General features: G+C 43.2%; 1 protein-coding gene and 1 long non-coding RNA gene across 13 annotated transcripts in view; one reads left to right on the top strand and one right to left on the bottom strand.

Annotated features, from left to right (window-relative positions):
• The window catches only part of RFX1 (regulatory factor X1), a 60,397-nt gene that overhangs the window by 44,694 nt on the left and 652 nt on the right, over positions 1-15,051 (bottom strand). For 4 of the 8 annotated variants that reach the window (XM_083419577.1, XM_083419572.1, XM_083419573.1 and 1 more), the window contains exon 2: positions 4,601-4,933. In XM_083419577.1, the coding sequence (XP_083275703.1) occupies positions 4,601-4,886 (286 nt within the window). In that variant the 5' untranslated portion in view covers positions 4,887-4,933. Of the gene's footprint in view, positions 1-2,157; positions 2,356-4,600; positions 4,934-15,051 lie in introns of those variants that run through there. The other 4 variants (XM_083419579.1, XM_083419576.1, XM_083419575.1 and 1 more) reach the window with 3 other exon arrangements.
• Positions 2,552-15,033, top strand: LOC310667928. 5 transcript variants are annotated; one of them, XR_014506430.1, is made up of 6 exons: positions 2,552-2,868; positions 3,256-3,349; positions 4,461-4,557; positions 7,610-7,712; positions 9,711-9,838; positions 11,064-15,033. It is a non-coding gene; the product is annotated as an uncharacterized lncRNA (long non-coding RNA). The 5 variants fall into 5 exon arrangements; XR_014506429.1 differs by lacking the exon at positions 3,256-3,349; XR_014506431.1 differs by having other exon boundaries at positions 2,552-3,349.

Genomic DNA, 15,051 nt, shown 5'->3' with positions numbered 1-15,051 from the left:
AAGGTGACCCGGAAACTACAACTAATCCAGAACGCAGCAGCCAGACTGGTGACTGGGAGCGGCCACCGAGACCATATAACACCGGTCTTGAAAGACCTACATTGGCTCCCAGTACGTTTCCGAGCACAATTCAAAGTGTTGGTGCTGACCTTTAAAGCCCTAAACGGCTTCGGTCCAGTATACCTGGAGGAGCGTCTCCACCCCCATCGTTCTACCCGGACACTGAGGTCCAGCACCAAGGGCCTTCTGGCGGTTCCCTTAGTGAGAGAAGCCAAGTTACAGGGAACCAGGCAGAGGGCCTTCTCAGTAGTGGCGCCTGCCCTGTGGAACGCCCTCCCACCAGATGTCAAAGAGAACAACAACTACCAGACTTTTAGAAGACATCTGAAGGCAGCCCTGTTTAGGGAAGCTTTTAATGTTTGATGTATCACAGTATTTTAATATTCTTTTGGAAGCCGCCCAGAGTGGCTGGGGAAACCCAGCCAGATGGGCGGGGTATAAATAATATATTATTATTATTATTATTATTATTATTATTATTATTATTATTATTATTATCATCATCATCATCACCTGCTACTTGATTATTTTAACTGGAGCTGCCAGGGATTGAACCTGTGGGCTTCCCTCTGAAAAGCATGTATTCTACCAATGAGCTTTGGCCCTTCCCCCTGAGGCAAGGTCAAATATTATTCCACTCCACTGCTGAAACATATGAAGCTGCTTTAAACTGCAAGAGGCCATTGTTCTGCTTAGCCCAGTTTTGGCTGAACTGACTAGGAATGACTCTCTCTGTGACTGTCTATATGCAGAGCCTCTCCTGTCCATTTACCTCCTGGCCTTCCTGTCCAGTTTTGACACAGTGTATGAAAAGAGCTATACACTTAAGTAGAAACAGAAGGGAAAGCAGCTGAAGCAGGGAGGAAAATGTAGAAATGTGAAACAGGCAAAATGCAACCAATATCAAACATTTTCTGAACTCACAAAAATACCCCCTTCCCTCATCTATACCCTGTTCATGCTTAGAGGCACTTTCCTTCAATACTCCTTCTAAGATTAGACCCTGATACTGAAAACAGGTTCCGAGTCTGGATCCTGGTGAGAATATACTATTTTTTAAAGGATCACATGAACCTTCGCTTAAAAAACCCAGCAGAGTTTCCAGCTCTACTGACTGAAAAGAGTAAGAACTAAGCTGAAGGAAAGACTAGAACTGGGAGAATGCACCAAATCCAACAGACATTCAATATTTCAACAGGACTCAATAGTGTGAAGTTGAATTCTGCCAGTTTTTTCAGTTGCTTTCCATACATATGGAAATCTACACTCTCTGGAAAAAACTCAACCACAAGGCAAATCAAACAACTTCACTCTGCAGCTTAGGAGCTACCTGATTAGAATCAGAAGCAGTCCAGGTTTCCTTGGATCGTATTTCAGGCCAGCTGAAGTGCTGCATTACACTACGAAAGACAGCAGGAATTCTATCTGGCTGTTTGCCTTGCCTTCTTAAGATACGGAGAAGGCTCCACCAGGAAGCAAGGCAACACAACTGATCCTACGAGCCAGTAAGATAGCACAATTGAAGACATGACAGACATGACCCATCAAGCACAATGTCTGTGCAACCTCTATGCATTTTAATGAAGCATGCACAGAAGAACTTCCTAGAGGATTGCATCCCATGTTAATTAGCAGATGGCAGTGCATTTTATGCCTCAGCAACCAGAATATCTTGGGCTAGGTCTGCCAAACACACACACACACACACACTTGTACAAGGACATGAACACCCTTGAAGTGGAGCAGATCACATAATGTATGGCTTGTACTGATCACCTTTGTCTAGAGTTGTACAAGTTAAGTGCCATGGAAGGCAATATTATTCATGTGTTTCTTCCACCAAGCAGGTCAAAACATTCAGTGAAAATGGCTACAGAGATTTTCCCGCTTAGTCTGATCTCCCCGAGTGCCCATGGCAAGAAACAGAGTGTGGAAAGTCCAATGCAATATGCTGTAGCAATCAATGAGCTCAGCTCTAAATGCCTATTTGTGGTACAATCCAGTGATAGTTAAACGTTTTCAAGTATCATTAACATAAAAGTGGAAGCGTTCAGTATGTGCTTGAACCTCTCCCATTTAAATTGGCTAGAATCTCACCACTGATCAGTAGGCCTGCGCAGAGCTCTGATGCAGAGTTCATGTCATGTCTCCTAGTAGACTGGATGCAGACTATAGACCAGAATAACTAAAAAAATATGTAGATAATTTCACTGACAATCATAAAAAACTGATTAGTGACAGCAAAGACCTGCTGCGGAAGACTAAGCTGGGTTCTATTCTCATTGCCACACTTAAGTTCTAAATGCAAATCTTCATTGTTGATGCTGGAGCCAGAAAGAATTCTGCAAAACTCTTTTATCAACTGCAACTCTGTATATACATTCTAATTTATTAACCTACAGGGGTTTCCCCCCCCCCGAAGTGAGGCTACTGACCCTCCTTTATGGATCTGCACCAGAGCCAAGATTAGGAAATGGCTGCTTTTTCTGTTATTAGACCTGTGCAGCCAGCATATCTCTGTTCCGGTTCCTTTACTGGATATATTTTTTAAAATACCTATTAGTCTGTCTTGAAAAGCAGTAGGCTGACCTGCAGAACTTCTGTGGGTGGAGTAGGGCATCTTTTATGCTTTATTTATGGAATTTACAGAATTTTAAAAGGACCTAAATTTTAAAACATTGCCAACATCGTGACCTTTTGTGGACTGACAGCTGTGCTTTTCTATGACAACTGAGAAAAGAAGAGAGTGCTGGCAGCTTATAAATGACAACTAAAAAGACAGGAAAAACCATATAATCAGAAAGTCAGGTAAGCAGGGGCCGAAATCCTGATGCAACTTTAAGCATTCCAAATTTTAGCATATTGCGATGGGGGTCCGATATCCAATTATCTTGTTGTTGACATAGGTTTTAAAGTTATACCGTGTTACTACAAAATTGTCCAATTTTGTATGCCCACGTGGAAATCGAAGCTTAGAGGTAAGTTTTTCTGAAAGAGAAGTATGCTGGACTCTGCCATGCCAGTTTGAAATCATTGCCCATTAGGTCTTTCCAAAATCTTGCTAAAGCGAGACGAGCTGCAACGAAGGTGCCCTAGAAGCTCCTTGCTATTCAAATTCTCATTCACACCAACAAATACATTTAAAAGTGCCCGTTAAGGTGTTTTGTCAATTTGTTGATGCATGCTATGTTGCAGATAGTTGAAGATAAGGATGCAGAACTATTGGGCTGAGTGACAGGTCCCCCACATACCACTATTACATGCCACCATTTCTTCCAAGGAGCTTGAGGTACATGGTTTCCCCCCCTCCCAGTTCATCCTCACAACAACCCTGTGAGGTTAGGTTAAAAGATGGTGACTGGCCCAAGGACGCTTAATGAACTTCATGGCTGAGGGGGGATTCAAACCCTGGTCTCCCAGGTCATAGTCCAACACTCTAACCATTACGCCATACTGGCTCCAATAGCCAGTTTGAGAACCCCTGGCTTGGTGCAGATAATAAGCCTAGGAAAGCTGGCATGCACAGTGTTCAGATGGCAAGCCAGTTCAAATGAGGTGTTACGAAGGGTGCAAATAATACTGCATAGCCACAGCCTGAGAAGGACCACTTGAGAAAAGATGTCCTGAACCTATGAACTATTATGGGCAAAAATTCATTCAGTGTTTGAAAAGCAAAAGTTGACAGGTGGAAAGAGCTGCTCATAATGGCTGCCAAAACCCTCCCTAGAAAATAACCTTCTTTTTAAGAACCATCGAACATTGAGCCTGACAATCCTTTTTAAGAGCACAAATATATAGGGTTTTTTTGTTTGTTTTTTTAACTAGACCTGACTTTTGAGTCAGGTTTAAGCTAGTAAGCAGTTGGAACTATTTTACACACACATGGATGCATGCACACACACCTACTTGCTCTAAGCTTTCAAGATGCTCTGGGAGATATATTTAAATACAGTTAAAATTGTGCACTCTAAATGGGGGGTCTCACACAGAAAGAAGGGCCTATACCGAGCCTATAATGAATAAGTTCCAAAACAAATAAGTAAGTTAATGCCATTTGCACATATCTCTCAGGACTAGACCTGGATTTGCCAAAAAAACTACCAAAAGACAACCATCTGTGTTTCCCCACCCCCCAAAGTGCCCACTTAGGATAGGATAAGAAGCAATGGGGTGCAAATCATTCAAAGGCAAATTTAAGGTAGCTATTTGAGGACATTTTCATGGAAGTGTAGAGTTGGAATTATATATATTAAAAAAGAAAAGTAGCTCATCAGTCAAACACGTTGTCTAGGAATGTGGTGGGATCTCCATTCTTGACAGTTTTCAAGAGAAGACTGACGAGCTTATGCCTTGATTGGTTCAAGAGATAGCTGCTGATGGGACTCTCTCCTCTGCCACAGGTGACTGTTTTGTGATAACAGAGTCAGTGGAGGACCCTGGATTTTTCTACAGACTACTTGCCTCCTTTGCAGGCTGTAAAATGCTTCACCCGTTCAGGTACCAGGACACACCCCTTCCCCCTTGCCGCACACATACTTACCAGAAACAGTTACTACTATGTACTGCTGTGGGGCTGGCGTTGGTGTTTGTTGCCCAGTAGGTGGAGCCTGTGTCTGGGGAGGTGGGATTTCCGAGACATACTGTTTCGAAGCAGGCTGTTGCTGCTGCGCACTTTGCAATTCTGCCACATATTGTTGCTGAGCTGCTGCCACCACCACAGGTGCTGCTGTGGCCACTGTTGCTGCTGGCTGTTGCTGTGACTGTTGCTGTTGTTGTGACTGTTGTTGCGCTGCCTGTAATTCTGTAACGTACGCCTGTGTTGCCATGCCAACAGTGGGGAAAATGATAATAAATAAGGCTTTTTTTTTGCTTCCTTTTGGTGAAGAAAAAAAAGAGGAAAAACAAATAAAAACAAAAAAGAAGGAAAAAATTAATCAATTATAAAGCATTCCATAGACAGAAAAAGCTCCCTACAGTTCTGTTCACTGAACACTAACTTAATAACACACCATGCTTAATACCTAATTGCAGCCAATTACAGAAAAGAGTGGCAACAGGTATGCTGCAGAAGATCTGCCTAGAAATCTGGGAGACCAGAGAACACCACTTTGCATTTACTCAAGTGTATTCTGAATGGCCGTACAAGTCGTATTTCACATTCACAACTTTCCAAAATTCAGTATTCTACCAGTAGCAAACAGATTTAGCCCATGTCAGATACGAGAAACTGAGGACTGAATCACAAGCTGTACAATCTCCAGGATTATTAAAATATAAAAACACAAAATTACATAGCATAGTAACAAACAGAAACAATACCCACCCATTCACCTCCAGTTTAAAAGGTCATAGATTGTTTAATTAGTCAAAGGCCTGGTTGAAAAGGAATGTTTTCGCTTGGAGTCTAAAGGTGAATGCACCAGCCAAACCTCCCTGGGAGAATATTCCACAAATTGGGAACCACTGCAGAAAAGGCTGATACAGTGGTGCCCCGCAAGACAAATGCCTCGCAAGACGGAAAAGCCGCTAGACGAAAGGGTTTTCCGTTTTGGAGGTGCTTCGCAGGACGAATTTCTCTATGGGCTTGCTTCGCAAGACGAAAATATCTTGCGATTCCTGGGGGTTTTTTCCCGCTCCCCACCCCCTTTTTCTAAGGCACTAAACTGCTAATAGCCTTTTAGCAGCTAATCCGCTAATCCCTTAAGCCTTTAATAGCCGCTAATAGCCGCTAAACCGCTAATAGCGCTAATCCGCTAATGGGCTTGCTTCGCAAGACGAAAAAACCGCTAGACGAAGAGACACACGGAACGGATTCTTTTCGTCTTGCGAGGCACCACTGTAGTTACAGGGTCTGGGTCGGTTCATGTGGGGAAAGGTGGTCCTTTAAGTATTGCAGCCCTGAGCTACTTAAGGCTTTATAGGTCAAAACTAGCACTTTTAATTAGGACCAGAAACTAATTGGTAGCCAGTGCAGTTGGGCCAGGATTGGTGTTATACAGTGGTACCTCGGTTTAAGTACTTAATTTGTTCTGGAGGTCCGTACTTAACCTGAAGCACCACTTTACCTAATGGGGCCTCCTGCTGCTGCCGCACCGCTGGAGCACAATTTCTGTTCTCATCCTGAAGCAAAGTTCTTTACCTGAAGCACTACTTCTGGGTTAGCGGAGTATGTAACCTGAAGCGTATGTAACCTAAAGCGTATGTAACCTAAAGCGTATGTAACCCGAGGTACCACTGTATACTCAAATCGTCTTGCCCCAGCTGCTGAATTCTGCACCAGCTGAAGTTTCCAAAGTGTCTTCAGAGTCAGCCCAATGTATAACACGTTACTGTAATCTAACCTAGAGGTTACCAGAGCACAGACAACAGAAGTTTGGCTATCCCTGTCTAAACAGGGGCGTACCTGGGGCACCAACCAAAGCTGATGGAAGGCACTCTGGGCCATTGAGGCCACCTGAGCCTCAAGTCACAGCAATGGATTGAGAAGTACCCACAAATTGTGTACCTGCTCCTTCAGAGGCAGTGTAACCCTAATAATAGGACCCAAGAAACAAATGGCAAAAGCCCACACTTGGTAATGAGCAGAGAAGCACCTTATCAAGAGGAACAATGGGCAATTCAAGTGCACCAGACACTACTATGATTTCATAACTGGGTATGATGAAAATTAAACATGCAAAGAAAATTAAACATAGAAAAGAAATAGGCTTAATTTACGGGAAAGCATTCCTCTGAATTAGTACTGAACAACCCAAAAAGGGAGGTACATCTGTGCTAAGTCCCCTTACCGACAACAAACTACACCAAATAAGCTGTCCTATTTTTATTTTTAGTCATATCTGTTCTTATTATAGTAAAAAAAAAAAACCACTCAGACCATTCTTATTGATATGCTTAGGGCTGAAATTAGATGCCCTTTATGTTTTATATCATACCACAGTGGTTTTCAAATTCCTCCAGGAAACTCAGGAATTCTATGGTACGATAAATCAATAAAAATCAGTAATGGTAGACCAGTTTCTTGGGCAAATAGCTGCCCACCACTGCCAATCTTCACTTTCAATCTGAAGCTTTAGGGGAATGCAAGTGGGTATTTTAAGACACACCTTTGGTTTACATTATTATTTGTTATTCTCGTTTATTAATTTATATACAGTGGTACCTCGGGTTACATACGCTTCAGGTTACAGGCTCCGCTAACCCAGAAATATTACCTCGGGTTAAGAACTTTGCTTCAGGATGAGAACAGAAACTGTGCTCCGGTGGCAGCAGGAGGCCCCATTAGCTAAAGTGGTGCTTCAGGTTAAGAACGGACCTTTGGAACGAATTAAGTACTTAACCTGCGGTACCACTGTATTGCTTATATGCTAAAATATCTTCTAAGTGGTTTACAACTATAAAATCAACCCATAATTAAAATAGCAATAAAATTATCTTTAATTAAAATATACAATTAAATGAACAATTGAAAAACAGAACAGTTAAAGCAATAAAGTCACAATTTCTGCTTAGGGAAATGCTTGCCTAAACAGTTTTTTTTCCCCCTCAGGAGCTGGCAGAATGCCCACACTGAGGGGGACTCTGGTATTTCAGCAAGGAAGCATTCCAAAACACTTGTGCCACTAGTGGAAAAAGTCTACCCCTATGTTAACGTAAGTCAAAATCATCAGGCCATGGCAAAACTGTATTCCACTGGCTGATCATAGTGCCCTTACTGGGTGATGAACAGGAAGGCAGGTTTTTTTGTAACCTGGTCCAGAGTTATTTAGGGCTTTGTATGTAAGTAATAAACTGGCTCTGTGGCTAATAGGCAGCCAGGGCAGATTCCTCAGCACTGGCATGCTGAATAAAGAGCAACCCCCAGGCTGCACTATTCTGGATCAGCTGCAAGCGAAGCCCCACACAGAGTGTATTACAATACTCCTGACATGAGGTTGCAAACGTATGTGTCACAGTGGACAAGTTATCCCTGTCCTGGAAAGGATGCAGTTGACACATCAACTGAAGCAGATGATAGGTGCTCTTCAACACAGAGGCCACCTGAGTCTCTATGGGCAAAGATGGTTTCAAAAGCAGGCCTAAACTGATTACCTGTTCTTTCAGAGGAAGTACAGCCCTTTCTAGAACAGGCAGACTCCCCAGTTCTTGGACCTGAAAACCACTTACCCACAGTGTCACTGTCCTAGAAGGGTTCAGCTTCAGTCTAGTAATTCTTATCCCCTCAATATGAGTGCATTCAAGAACTGGTTCAACATCCTGGTTGCATCCAGGCACTGGTTCAGTTGACAACAGGATGACTAACCAGTCCTGGCCAGTGTCAGGAACATGTCACACTTTTTAAGGTACACAGCTAACAAGGTAGTGTGTGAATAAGAACAACATGTGCAGAATAATGTATTAGAGAGCCGGTCTATGCAGAAAATGTTCTCTGAAGTGTGTGAATTATTGTTATTACTTTGCATCTTAAGGGTATCTTGATGAGCACAAGAAAAAGTGTATTGTTTTTCAATGGATCCATTAGTGTAGTTGGTGCAAAAGTATACAGTCGTACCTTGGTTGACAAATGCCTTAGCAGTAGAACGCTTTGGCTCCCAAATGCCACAATCCCGGAAGTGAGTGTTCCAGTTTGCCAACATTCTTTGGAACCTGAACATCCGGCGGGCCTTCCACATCTTCTGATTGGCTGTAGGAAGCTTCTGCAGCCAATCAGAAGCTGCGCCTTGGAAGTCGAACAGACTTCCAGAACAGATTCCATTCGGCTTCCAACGTATGACTGTACTAGCTTTCCAGTATCTATCTGTGCCTGGGGGGGGGGGGGTCCCAGCAAAAAACTGCAGCCTTTGTGGAATGTAAGAAAGAAGACAGTTCCATCTGAATGGTGCACTACTCCTCAAGGTCAATGCCAGAGGCCGGTTGACTTAAAAAACCCAGAAATTGGCATCCTGTACTATAGAAATTGAGGCTAATGCCTCAAGAAATTGCTAGTCCTGGATGACTGCAGGCCAACTCTCACTATTTGTGACATAGCTTTACATAGAGAGCCAAGGAAAAACCAAGTGCTCCTGCAGTTACTCCTGTGTAGTGAATCTCTTCAACAGTATACATTTTCCTTCTTACTGCCATACATCCAGAATTTTCTGGGCATAGCCGGAATACAACAGTCAGAAGGAATATCTGGGTGGAAAATGTCCTGGAAAATCCAGACATATGGCAACCCATGTCGGAAGTCTAGATTTTGTTGAATTTCCTTAAAAATAGCCAAAAACTTCAAATTTCCAAAACAAAAAGATTTTTACTGCTTGAAATATGATGACCCTATCTTATAGTAATCACTGCCAGCAGGAGACCATTCTTCCTGTGGCCTATTTATTCTTTTCCATTGTACAGACTTTTCCTTACACCCATAGTGACACAGAGCTGCTCCTTCTGCCCAAGACTGAAAATACTGTTCTCTTGAAATGTCCAGCTTGACTGATTCAGCATTGCTCCTGGAGATGCAGTGGACTTGGTGCTACAGTGAGATCCAGGTTAGGGCAGCTGCCACTGTAAGGGATCATTTCTTTTTAGTGGGTGATCCGGCCTCCTCTGGAATTGAAAGTGTAGCATGTATGTAACAAAATGAGAATTTTGCCTGTTTATTTTTACACAAGGATTGGGAGCCCAGTTTAAAATGTGTTCTTCAATGGACTCTAGTCGGAACACGGTATGAGAAATATGACTCAGAAATGTAAGCAGCCACCTGTGTGGGCCCCTGCAATGATTATTCCTAGATAACCAGGTAAGGAAGCTTTTGTAAAATAATGAAACTCAATTTTCCTCACTCCTGTCCAGCCAGTTATAATATGGGGAAAGGAAACTGCTCTGCACTTAACTGTATGGGCAAAGTGGCTGTCCTATTAGCACTGGTATTTACAGCAGCAGAAAGCAGGGTGAGGCAGCAGTACTCATCAGACCTCGTCACTCACACTGCTGATGGATACTGGGGCAGAAAAGGGAAAGGCAAGATGGCAGTGAGGTCAGTGTAGTGCAAACTCACCAGCAGGAGCATAGGATTGCACCACACTTACCTCATCACAGCAGCAACACAGGCAACCAGAAGTCAGGTGAAGTGAGAAATCACTTCGCCTCTCTGTCTGCTACTGGTTATTTATGGCTTCAAGTCTTGCTTCTGAGCTGTCAAGTTTCCAAGAATCTACTGGTGAAAATTGTAAGGTCTGGGATAAAGCTGCCTTCCTCAATTTTTCTATCCTCAATTAAATGTGCAAAACAATCTTAATATTATTTTGAGTTACACAGTTTGGCAACCTGTTGGCTATGTACATCTGAAGCCGACTTATTTTGAGTCAGACCACTAGTCACCTGTAGCCCAGGACTATCTACTCTGAGCGACAGCAGCTCTCTAATACCACTACATTTTTCATAGTTCTATACTTAAATCCATACTCTTTCTTCCGGTATGCTATGAAAGTAGTGTGAATAAAATGTCAATACTCATTCAATTCTAAGTATATTTTGTTCAGCCCTGTAGAGGGCTGATGTCTAAAACCATGATGGAGGCTGCTGGGAATCTGACCAGGTTTTTTCAGTCCTAGTTCCAAACAAGTATCCCTTCTTGACTTCTCTCCCCTTTGGAAATGTGCTGGTAGCTAGACTTTACCGTCATGCCAATGGAGTCAAGAGAGACAGGATCATGTCATCCACAGCGCAGTTCTCTGCTTAAGCTACATTCCAAAGGTTCCAATACACTTGGTCACTCCTTTTGGAACAAGCCAAACTTGGAAACGACCCGGCTGTTTTTAGATTCAGAGAGTCACAGCGAAGAACAACTGGGCCTGATCCCAATCGGAATTGTGTACTCAAGTCTCTCACTGGCAGACATGGTCCATTATATTTGAAGCGCAAACTCTCGGCAAGTTGCTAGCTTCAGAGGCTCTGCTGACTCTTGCTTCTCACATTAACCATGTTCTCCTTTTCATAAAACAAGCAGCTATTCCTATCCACAGAACTCCACAAACAGGAGGGGGAACAGGAAGTACTCTCTGGCCTGCAGCTGATGGTATCATTATACAAAAAGAGAGGGGAAGCAATTCTGCACTGACTGTCAAACATGACTTGGCAGCAGAGTAACCATATCTATGTCACTTGTTGGATTTACCTCTTGAAATGCAGCCATCTCTGAGAAGGAACACAGATGTCTGAATGCAGACAACATTCTTATTTCTTTAGGGCTTAAGAAGAAACCAGGGGCACTGCATCCCATTTCACTGCTGGAGGTGAAACGGGAAATGCCCCCCCTGCCCTGCTGCTGTCCCCCAGCACCCACCCCACCACTTGCATTGGTGCCAATTTCACAGAATTTCACAGAATTCTCATGAGAGCTTGTGTGCTCCACAAGATCTCATGAGATCTCACTGAAAATACTGCTTCTCAATCAGCCGCAGCAGGGTAGATAATTAAACTGAAAGGTTTAGTCTTGCTGTATATGACACACATGTTCAAAAGGGCTCAAAAGGGTCTCTGTCCAAAGCAGGGAATGACATTATTCTAGACAGAGAGCTTTTCGGAAATTTTTGGCATAATCCAAAAATGGTGGGAAATCACACAAACTCCAATTGAATGACCAGGAGCTGTGCAAGACCACAGGCAACCAATACATTTGGCACTGACTGCTGCTGACGGAGGATTATTTCCAGGGCCTAGTCAGGCATAGGCAAACTTGGCCCTCCTGCTGTTTTTGGCCTACAACTCCCATGATCCCTAGCTAACAGGACCAGTGGTCAGGGATGATGGGAATTGTAGTCCCAAAGCATCTGGAGGGACGAGTGTGCCTATGCCTGCCCTAGGTTCTATGTGGATTTTAGCTGGTTGACTGACTGAACCCAAAGAGTGCTCACCAATGGTTTCTCGTCATTCCAGGGGAAAAGTGACAAGTGGGGTGCTGCAGGATGCTGTCCTGGGCCTGTTGTTGTTCAGTATCTTTATAAATAACTTGGATGAAGGCATAGAGGGGATGCTCAGCAAATTTGCAAAACACACCACACTAGGAATTTTCTGCTGCCCCAGAGAGTGTTTTTGTTGACTAAATCCAAACAAAATAGCTTACAACTTTGAAACGGAAAAGCTTGCCAAATATTTATTTGCAACTGACATCCATTTATTGTTATTAATGAACTCATCAAAGAGAAAATAAAGCACTAGAAACATTTCTGCATCACATCACTGACTTATTTGGAAGCAAATATCACTAAAAGCAAGTAGGTTTACTGTCAAGTAGAAGTGCTTAAAATTAGGCTGAATGTGAAACAGAAAAATTTTGATTTTAGGGAAGGCTCTCTTAGAGCACAAACTAGAACTCCTCAGCTGTGGAACTAGTGACCTTCCAAGGCAGAATGGGCACCCCTATTGATAGGGTTGCCAACTGATCAAAAAGTATGAACTGCTCTTGTGCCAACAGTGGCTTGTTGTACACATATCTGCAGGTTAAGTTTCCCAAGGCATAGAGATAAGCATTATCACCACCTAATGCCTACATCTCCGGCTGTTGTTAAAGATACAGTTGAAAAGCTGGTAACATTCCCTCGGGACAAGAGAAAGGTTAGGAATGAAAAAGGCTGTCACTGTGTTCTCCTTGCATTCTTAGTAGCTTGTCTTGTTTTTGAGATACTGTACAACATTTCATTATCACCATTATCATATGCCTTCTCATGCAGAGAATTTTAAATTCCTGCATTGAAACGTATACAGATATTATAGGCCAGGAGCCAAGGCAAACGTACATCACTGGAAAATGGAGACAGAAAGTTAAAATCCATTCCCAGCTTACCTGAACTAGTGCCAAAATAAGCACATTTTTCCAGGCACAATGAGTCTTTATCCATATTTTCCTGAATTGTCTCAGTTTTGTTGGCAGGATGCTGTCTGAAAGTATTCCAGAGTCTACTCTTGGTCTAAAGAATACAGTTGCTGTATACTAAAACTTACCTCCTTCCCAATACAATAACTGAATAGTATTTTAAATCACACCGGTATCTGGGCAACAATACATCATGCCATATAGTCAGAAGAATACAATTATCAGATTCTTTAATATATCAAGACACAGTCTTAGGCCTCCAAAATTTTGCCTTCACCACTTAATGGAAGGAAGGAATCAATCAATTAGGAGCTAAAGTTAAAGCTGTGTACTATGGCTGTCCTGGCTGCAGCTTCCACGTGACAGCCCTGCCCACATGGCACAAATTCCATCTTTTCTGTGATGCAACCATGTTTGGATGGAGCTACAACCTGGGCTGTCATATAACTGACTCGCTGTAATTTCTGTCCCTGCAGCAGCTGCTATGAGCAAGTAACAATGTGCTTTTCAGCTGCTGGTTTTCGGCTGTTAGTTGAACTCAAGATAAAAGAGTGTTTTGATGGCATATAATTAATACATTTTGGGACACAGGGGGGATGGAAAAATTCTCATACATACCCAAGTCACATCATCTAGTAAATATAATGTATCCTTTAGCATGTAAAGAATTGGGCTACAGGCCTACCTGGCCTGTAACAGGAAGAACCATAAGTCGTGTTGAAGTCCAATATTATAATCCAGTCAAAAGAAAGGACCAGGAAAAGTAGATATGGCAGCTTCAGCTCCTCCCACCCTCAACAGCCTATTAGTTGCTCTTCAGGGGATACAGGTAAATGCCCAAGGAGGACAACTACATGTTTATTAATTATTTTTAAATTTCTACTCTGCTTTTTCATATAAACAACACAAGGCAGCCAAAAGGTTCACTATTTTAAGTAGCCTCTGGATGCTGAGAATATATCAGTTCCAAACATTCCATAAACCTGGATGGGAACAAGCCCTATGCTGATGCACTTCCCTCTGACACAACACTTAGTTCCCAACTGCATCTGAATCAGGAAGTTATGGTGTGCTCTTGCTCTTGCCCTCCCAACCAGGACTGACCAAGCCAGGTAGAAATTTATTAAAAGTGCTCGTTTGAAGTAGCAACAAGTCTGTTTATTGTGAACCAGCACAAATAAGACCATTAGTGCCTGCTCACACTCACTTCAGTTCTCAAAATCTTTCTCGGACTATCTATGATCCCTTAATGGGAGATGCCATCGACTGAACGTAATAACTTCTGCATAGAAAGCAGGTCCTTTCTCTGTACTGAGATACAGCCTTCCAGCCCTTTAATATGTGTCAAATATAAGTAACTGACTCATAATTGGGGAGGCCACTGGTACATCTTTAGGTCAGTACTAACCATCGCCTAACTGCAGCTCTCTAAGGCCCCAGGCAGCCAATATTTCAGAAGCTTGAGGTTCTTTTTAAATTAGAGATTGAATCCTGAACCTTCAGAATCCCTTTATCTACTAACCTATGGACTCTTCCCATAAAAATCTCACTTATGGAGTCACTATGACATCATTCCTCCCAAAACACCATAAAGGCACCAATGTTTTGCTTTACATCACTGTAGAGTACTCTCTGAATTCTGTGCCGTTACTACTACCCATTGATATTTAACCACGAAGGGAGGCAGTGATTTTTTTATTATTATTCATTTATTACTGCTGTGCGACGTCACAATCATTTTTAACCAAACAGGAAAAAAAACACTACTCCACTTGACGTCACTGCGACGCCATGACGCGTCCGTGAGTCACTGTTTTTCTCTCCGTGTCTATGAGGGAGCAGTCGACGCCCGCCTCCCCGTAAACTCGATTGGCTAATCTCAGGGCCTCAGCCAGCGCCTATTGGTCCGCCCGCCCACCAATCACTGCGGAGCGCCGAAGCCCCTCCTGTCAGGGCCTGGGCCCTTTCCCGACAAGCCCTGCTTGGAGTGGCCGCCGCCGCGGGGGCCAAAGCCCGGAGGAAAGCCGCCGCTCACTCGCTTCACCCTCCTCGGCTGCCTCGGGGAGTCAAGCGGGAGCGCAGGCCCCGCCATTTTGCAGCGGTGGGGGGGGGAGGAGGGGAAACGGACTCGGACCCAC

Source organism: Podarcis tiliguerta (genome assembly GCF_965153285.1).
Source record: "Podarcis tiliguerta genome assembly, chromosome: 17".
Classification (NCBI taxonomy): domain Eukaryota; kingdom Metazoa; phylum Chordata; class Lepidosauria; order Squamata; family Lacertidae; genus Podarcis; species Podarcis tiliguerta.
Note: the sequence above shows the minus strand (reverse complement) of the source record. Positions and strands in the feature narration are given on the sequence as shown.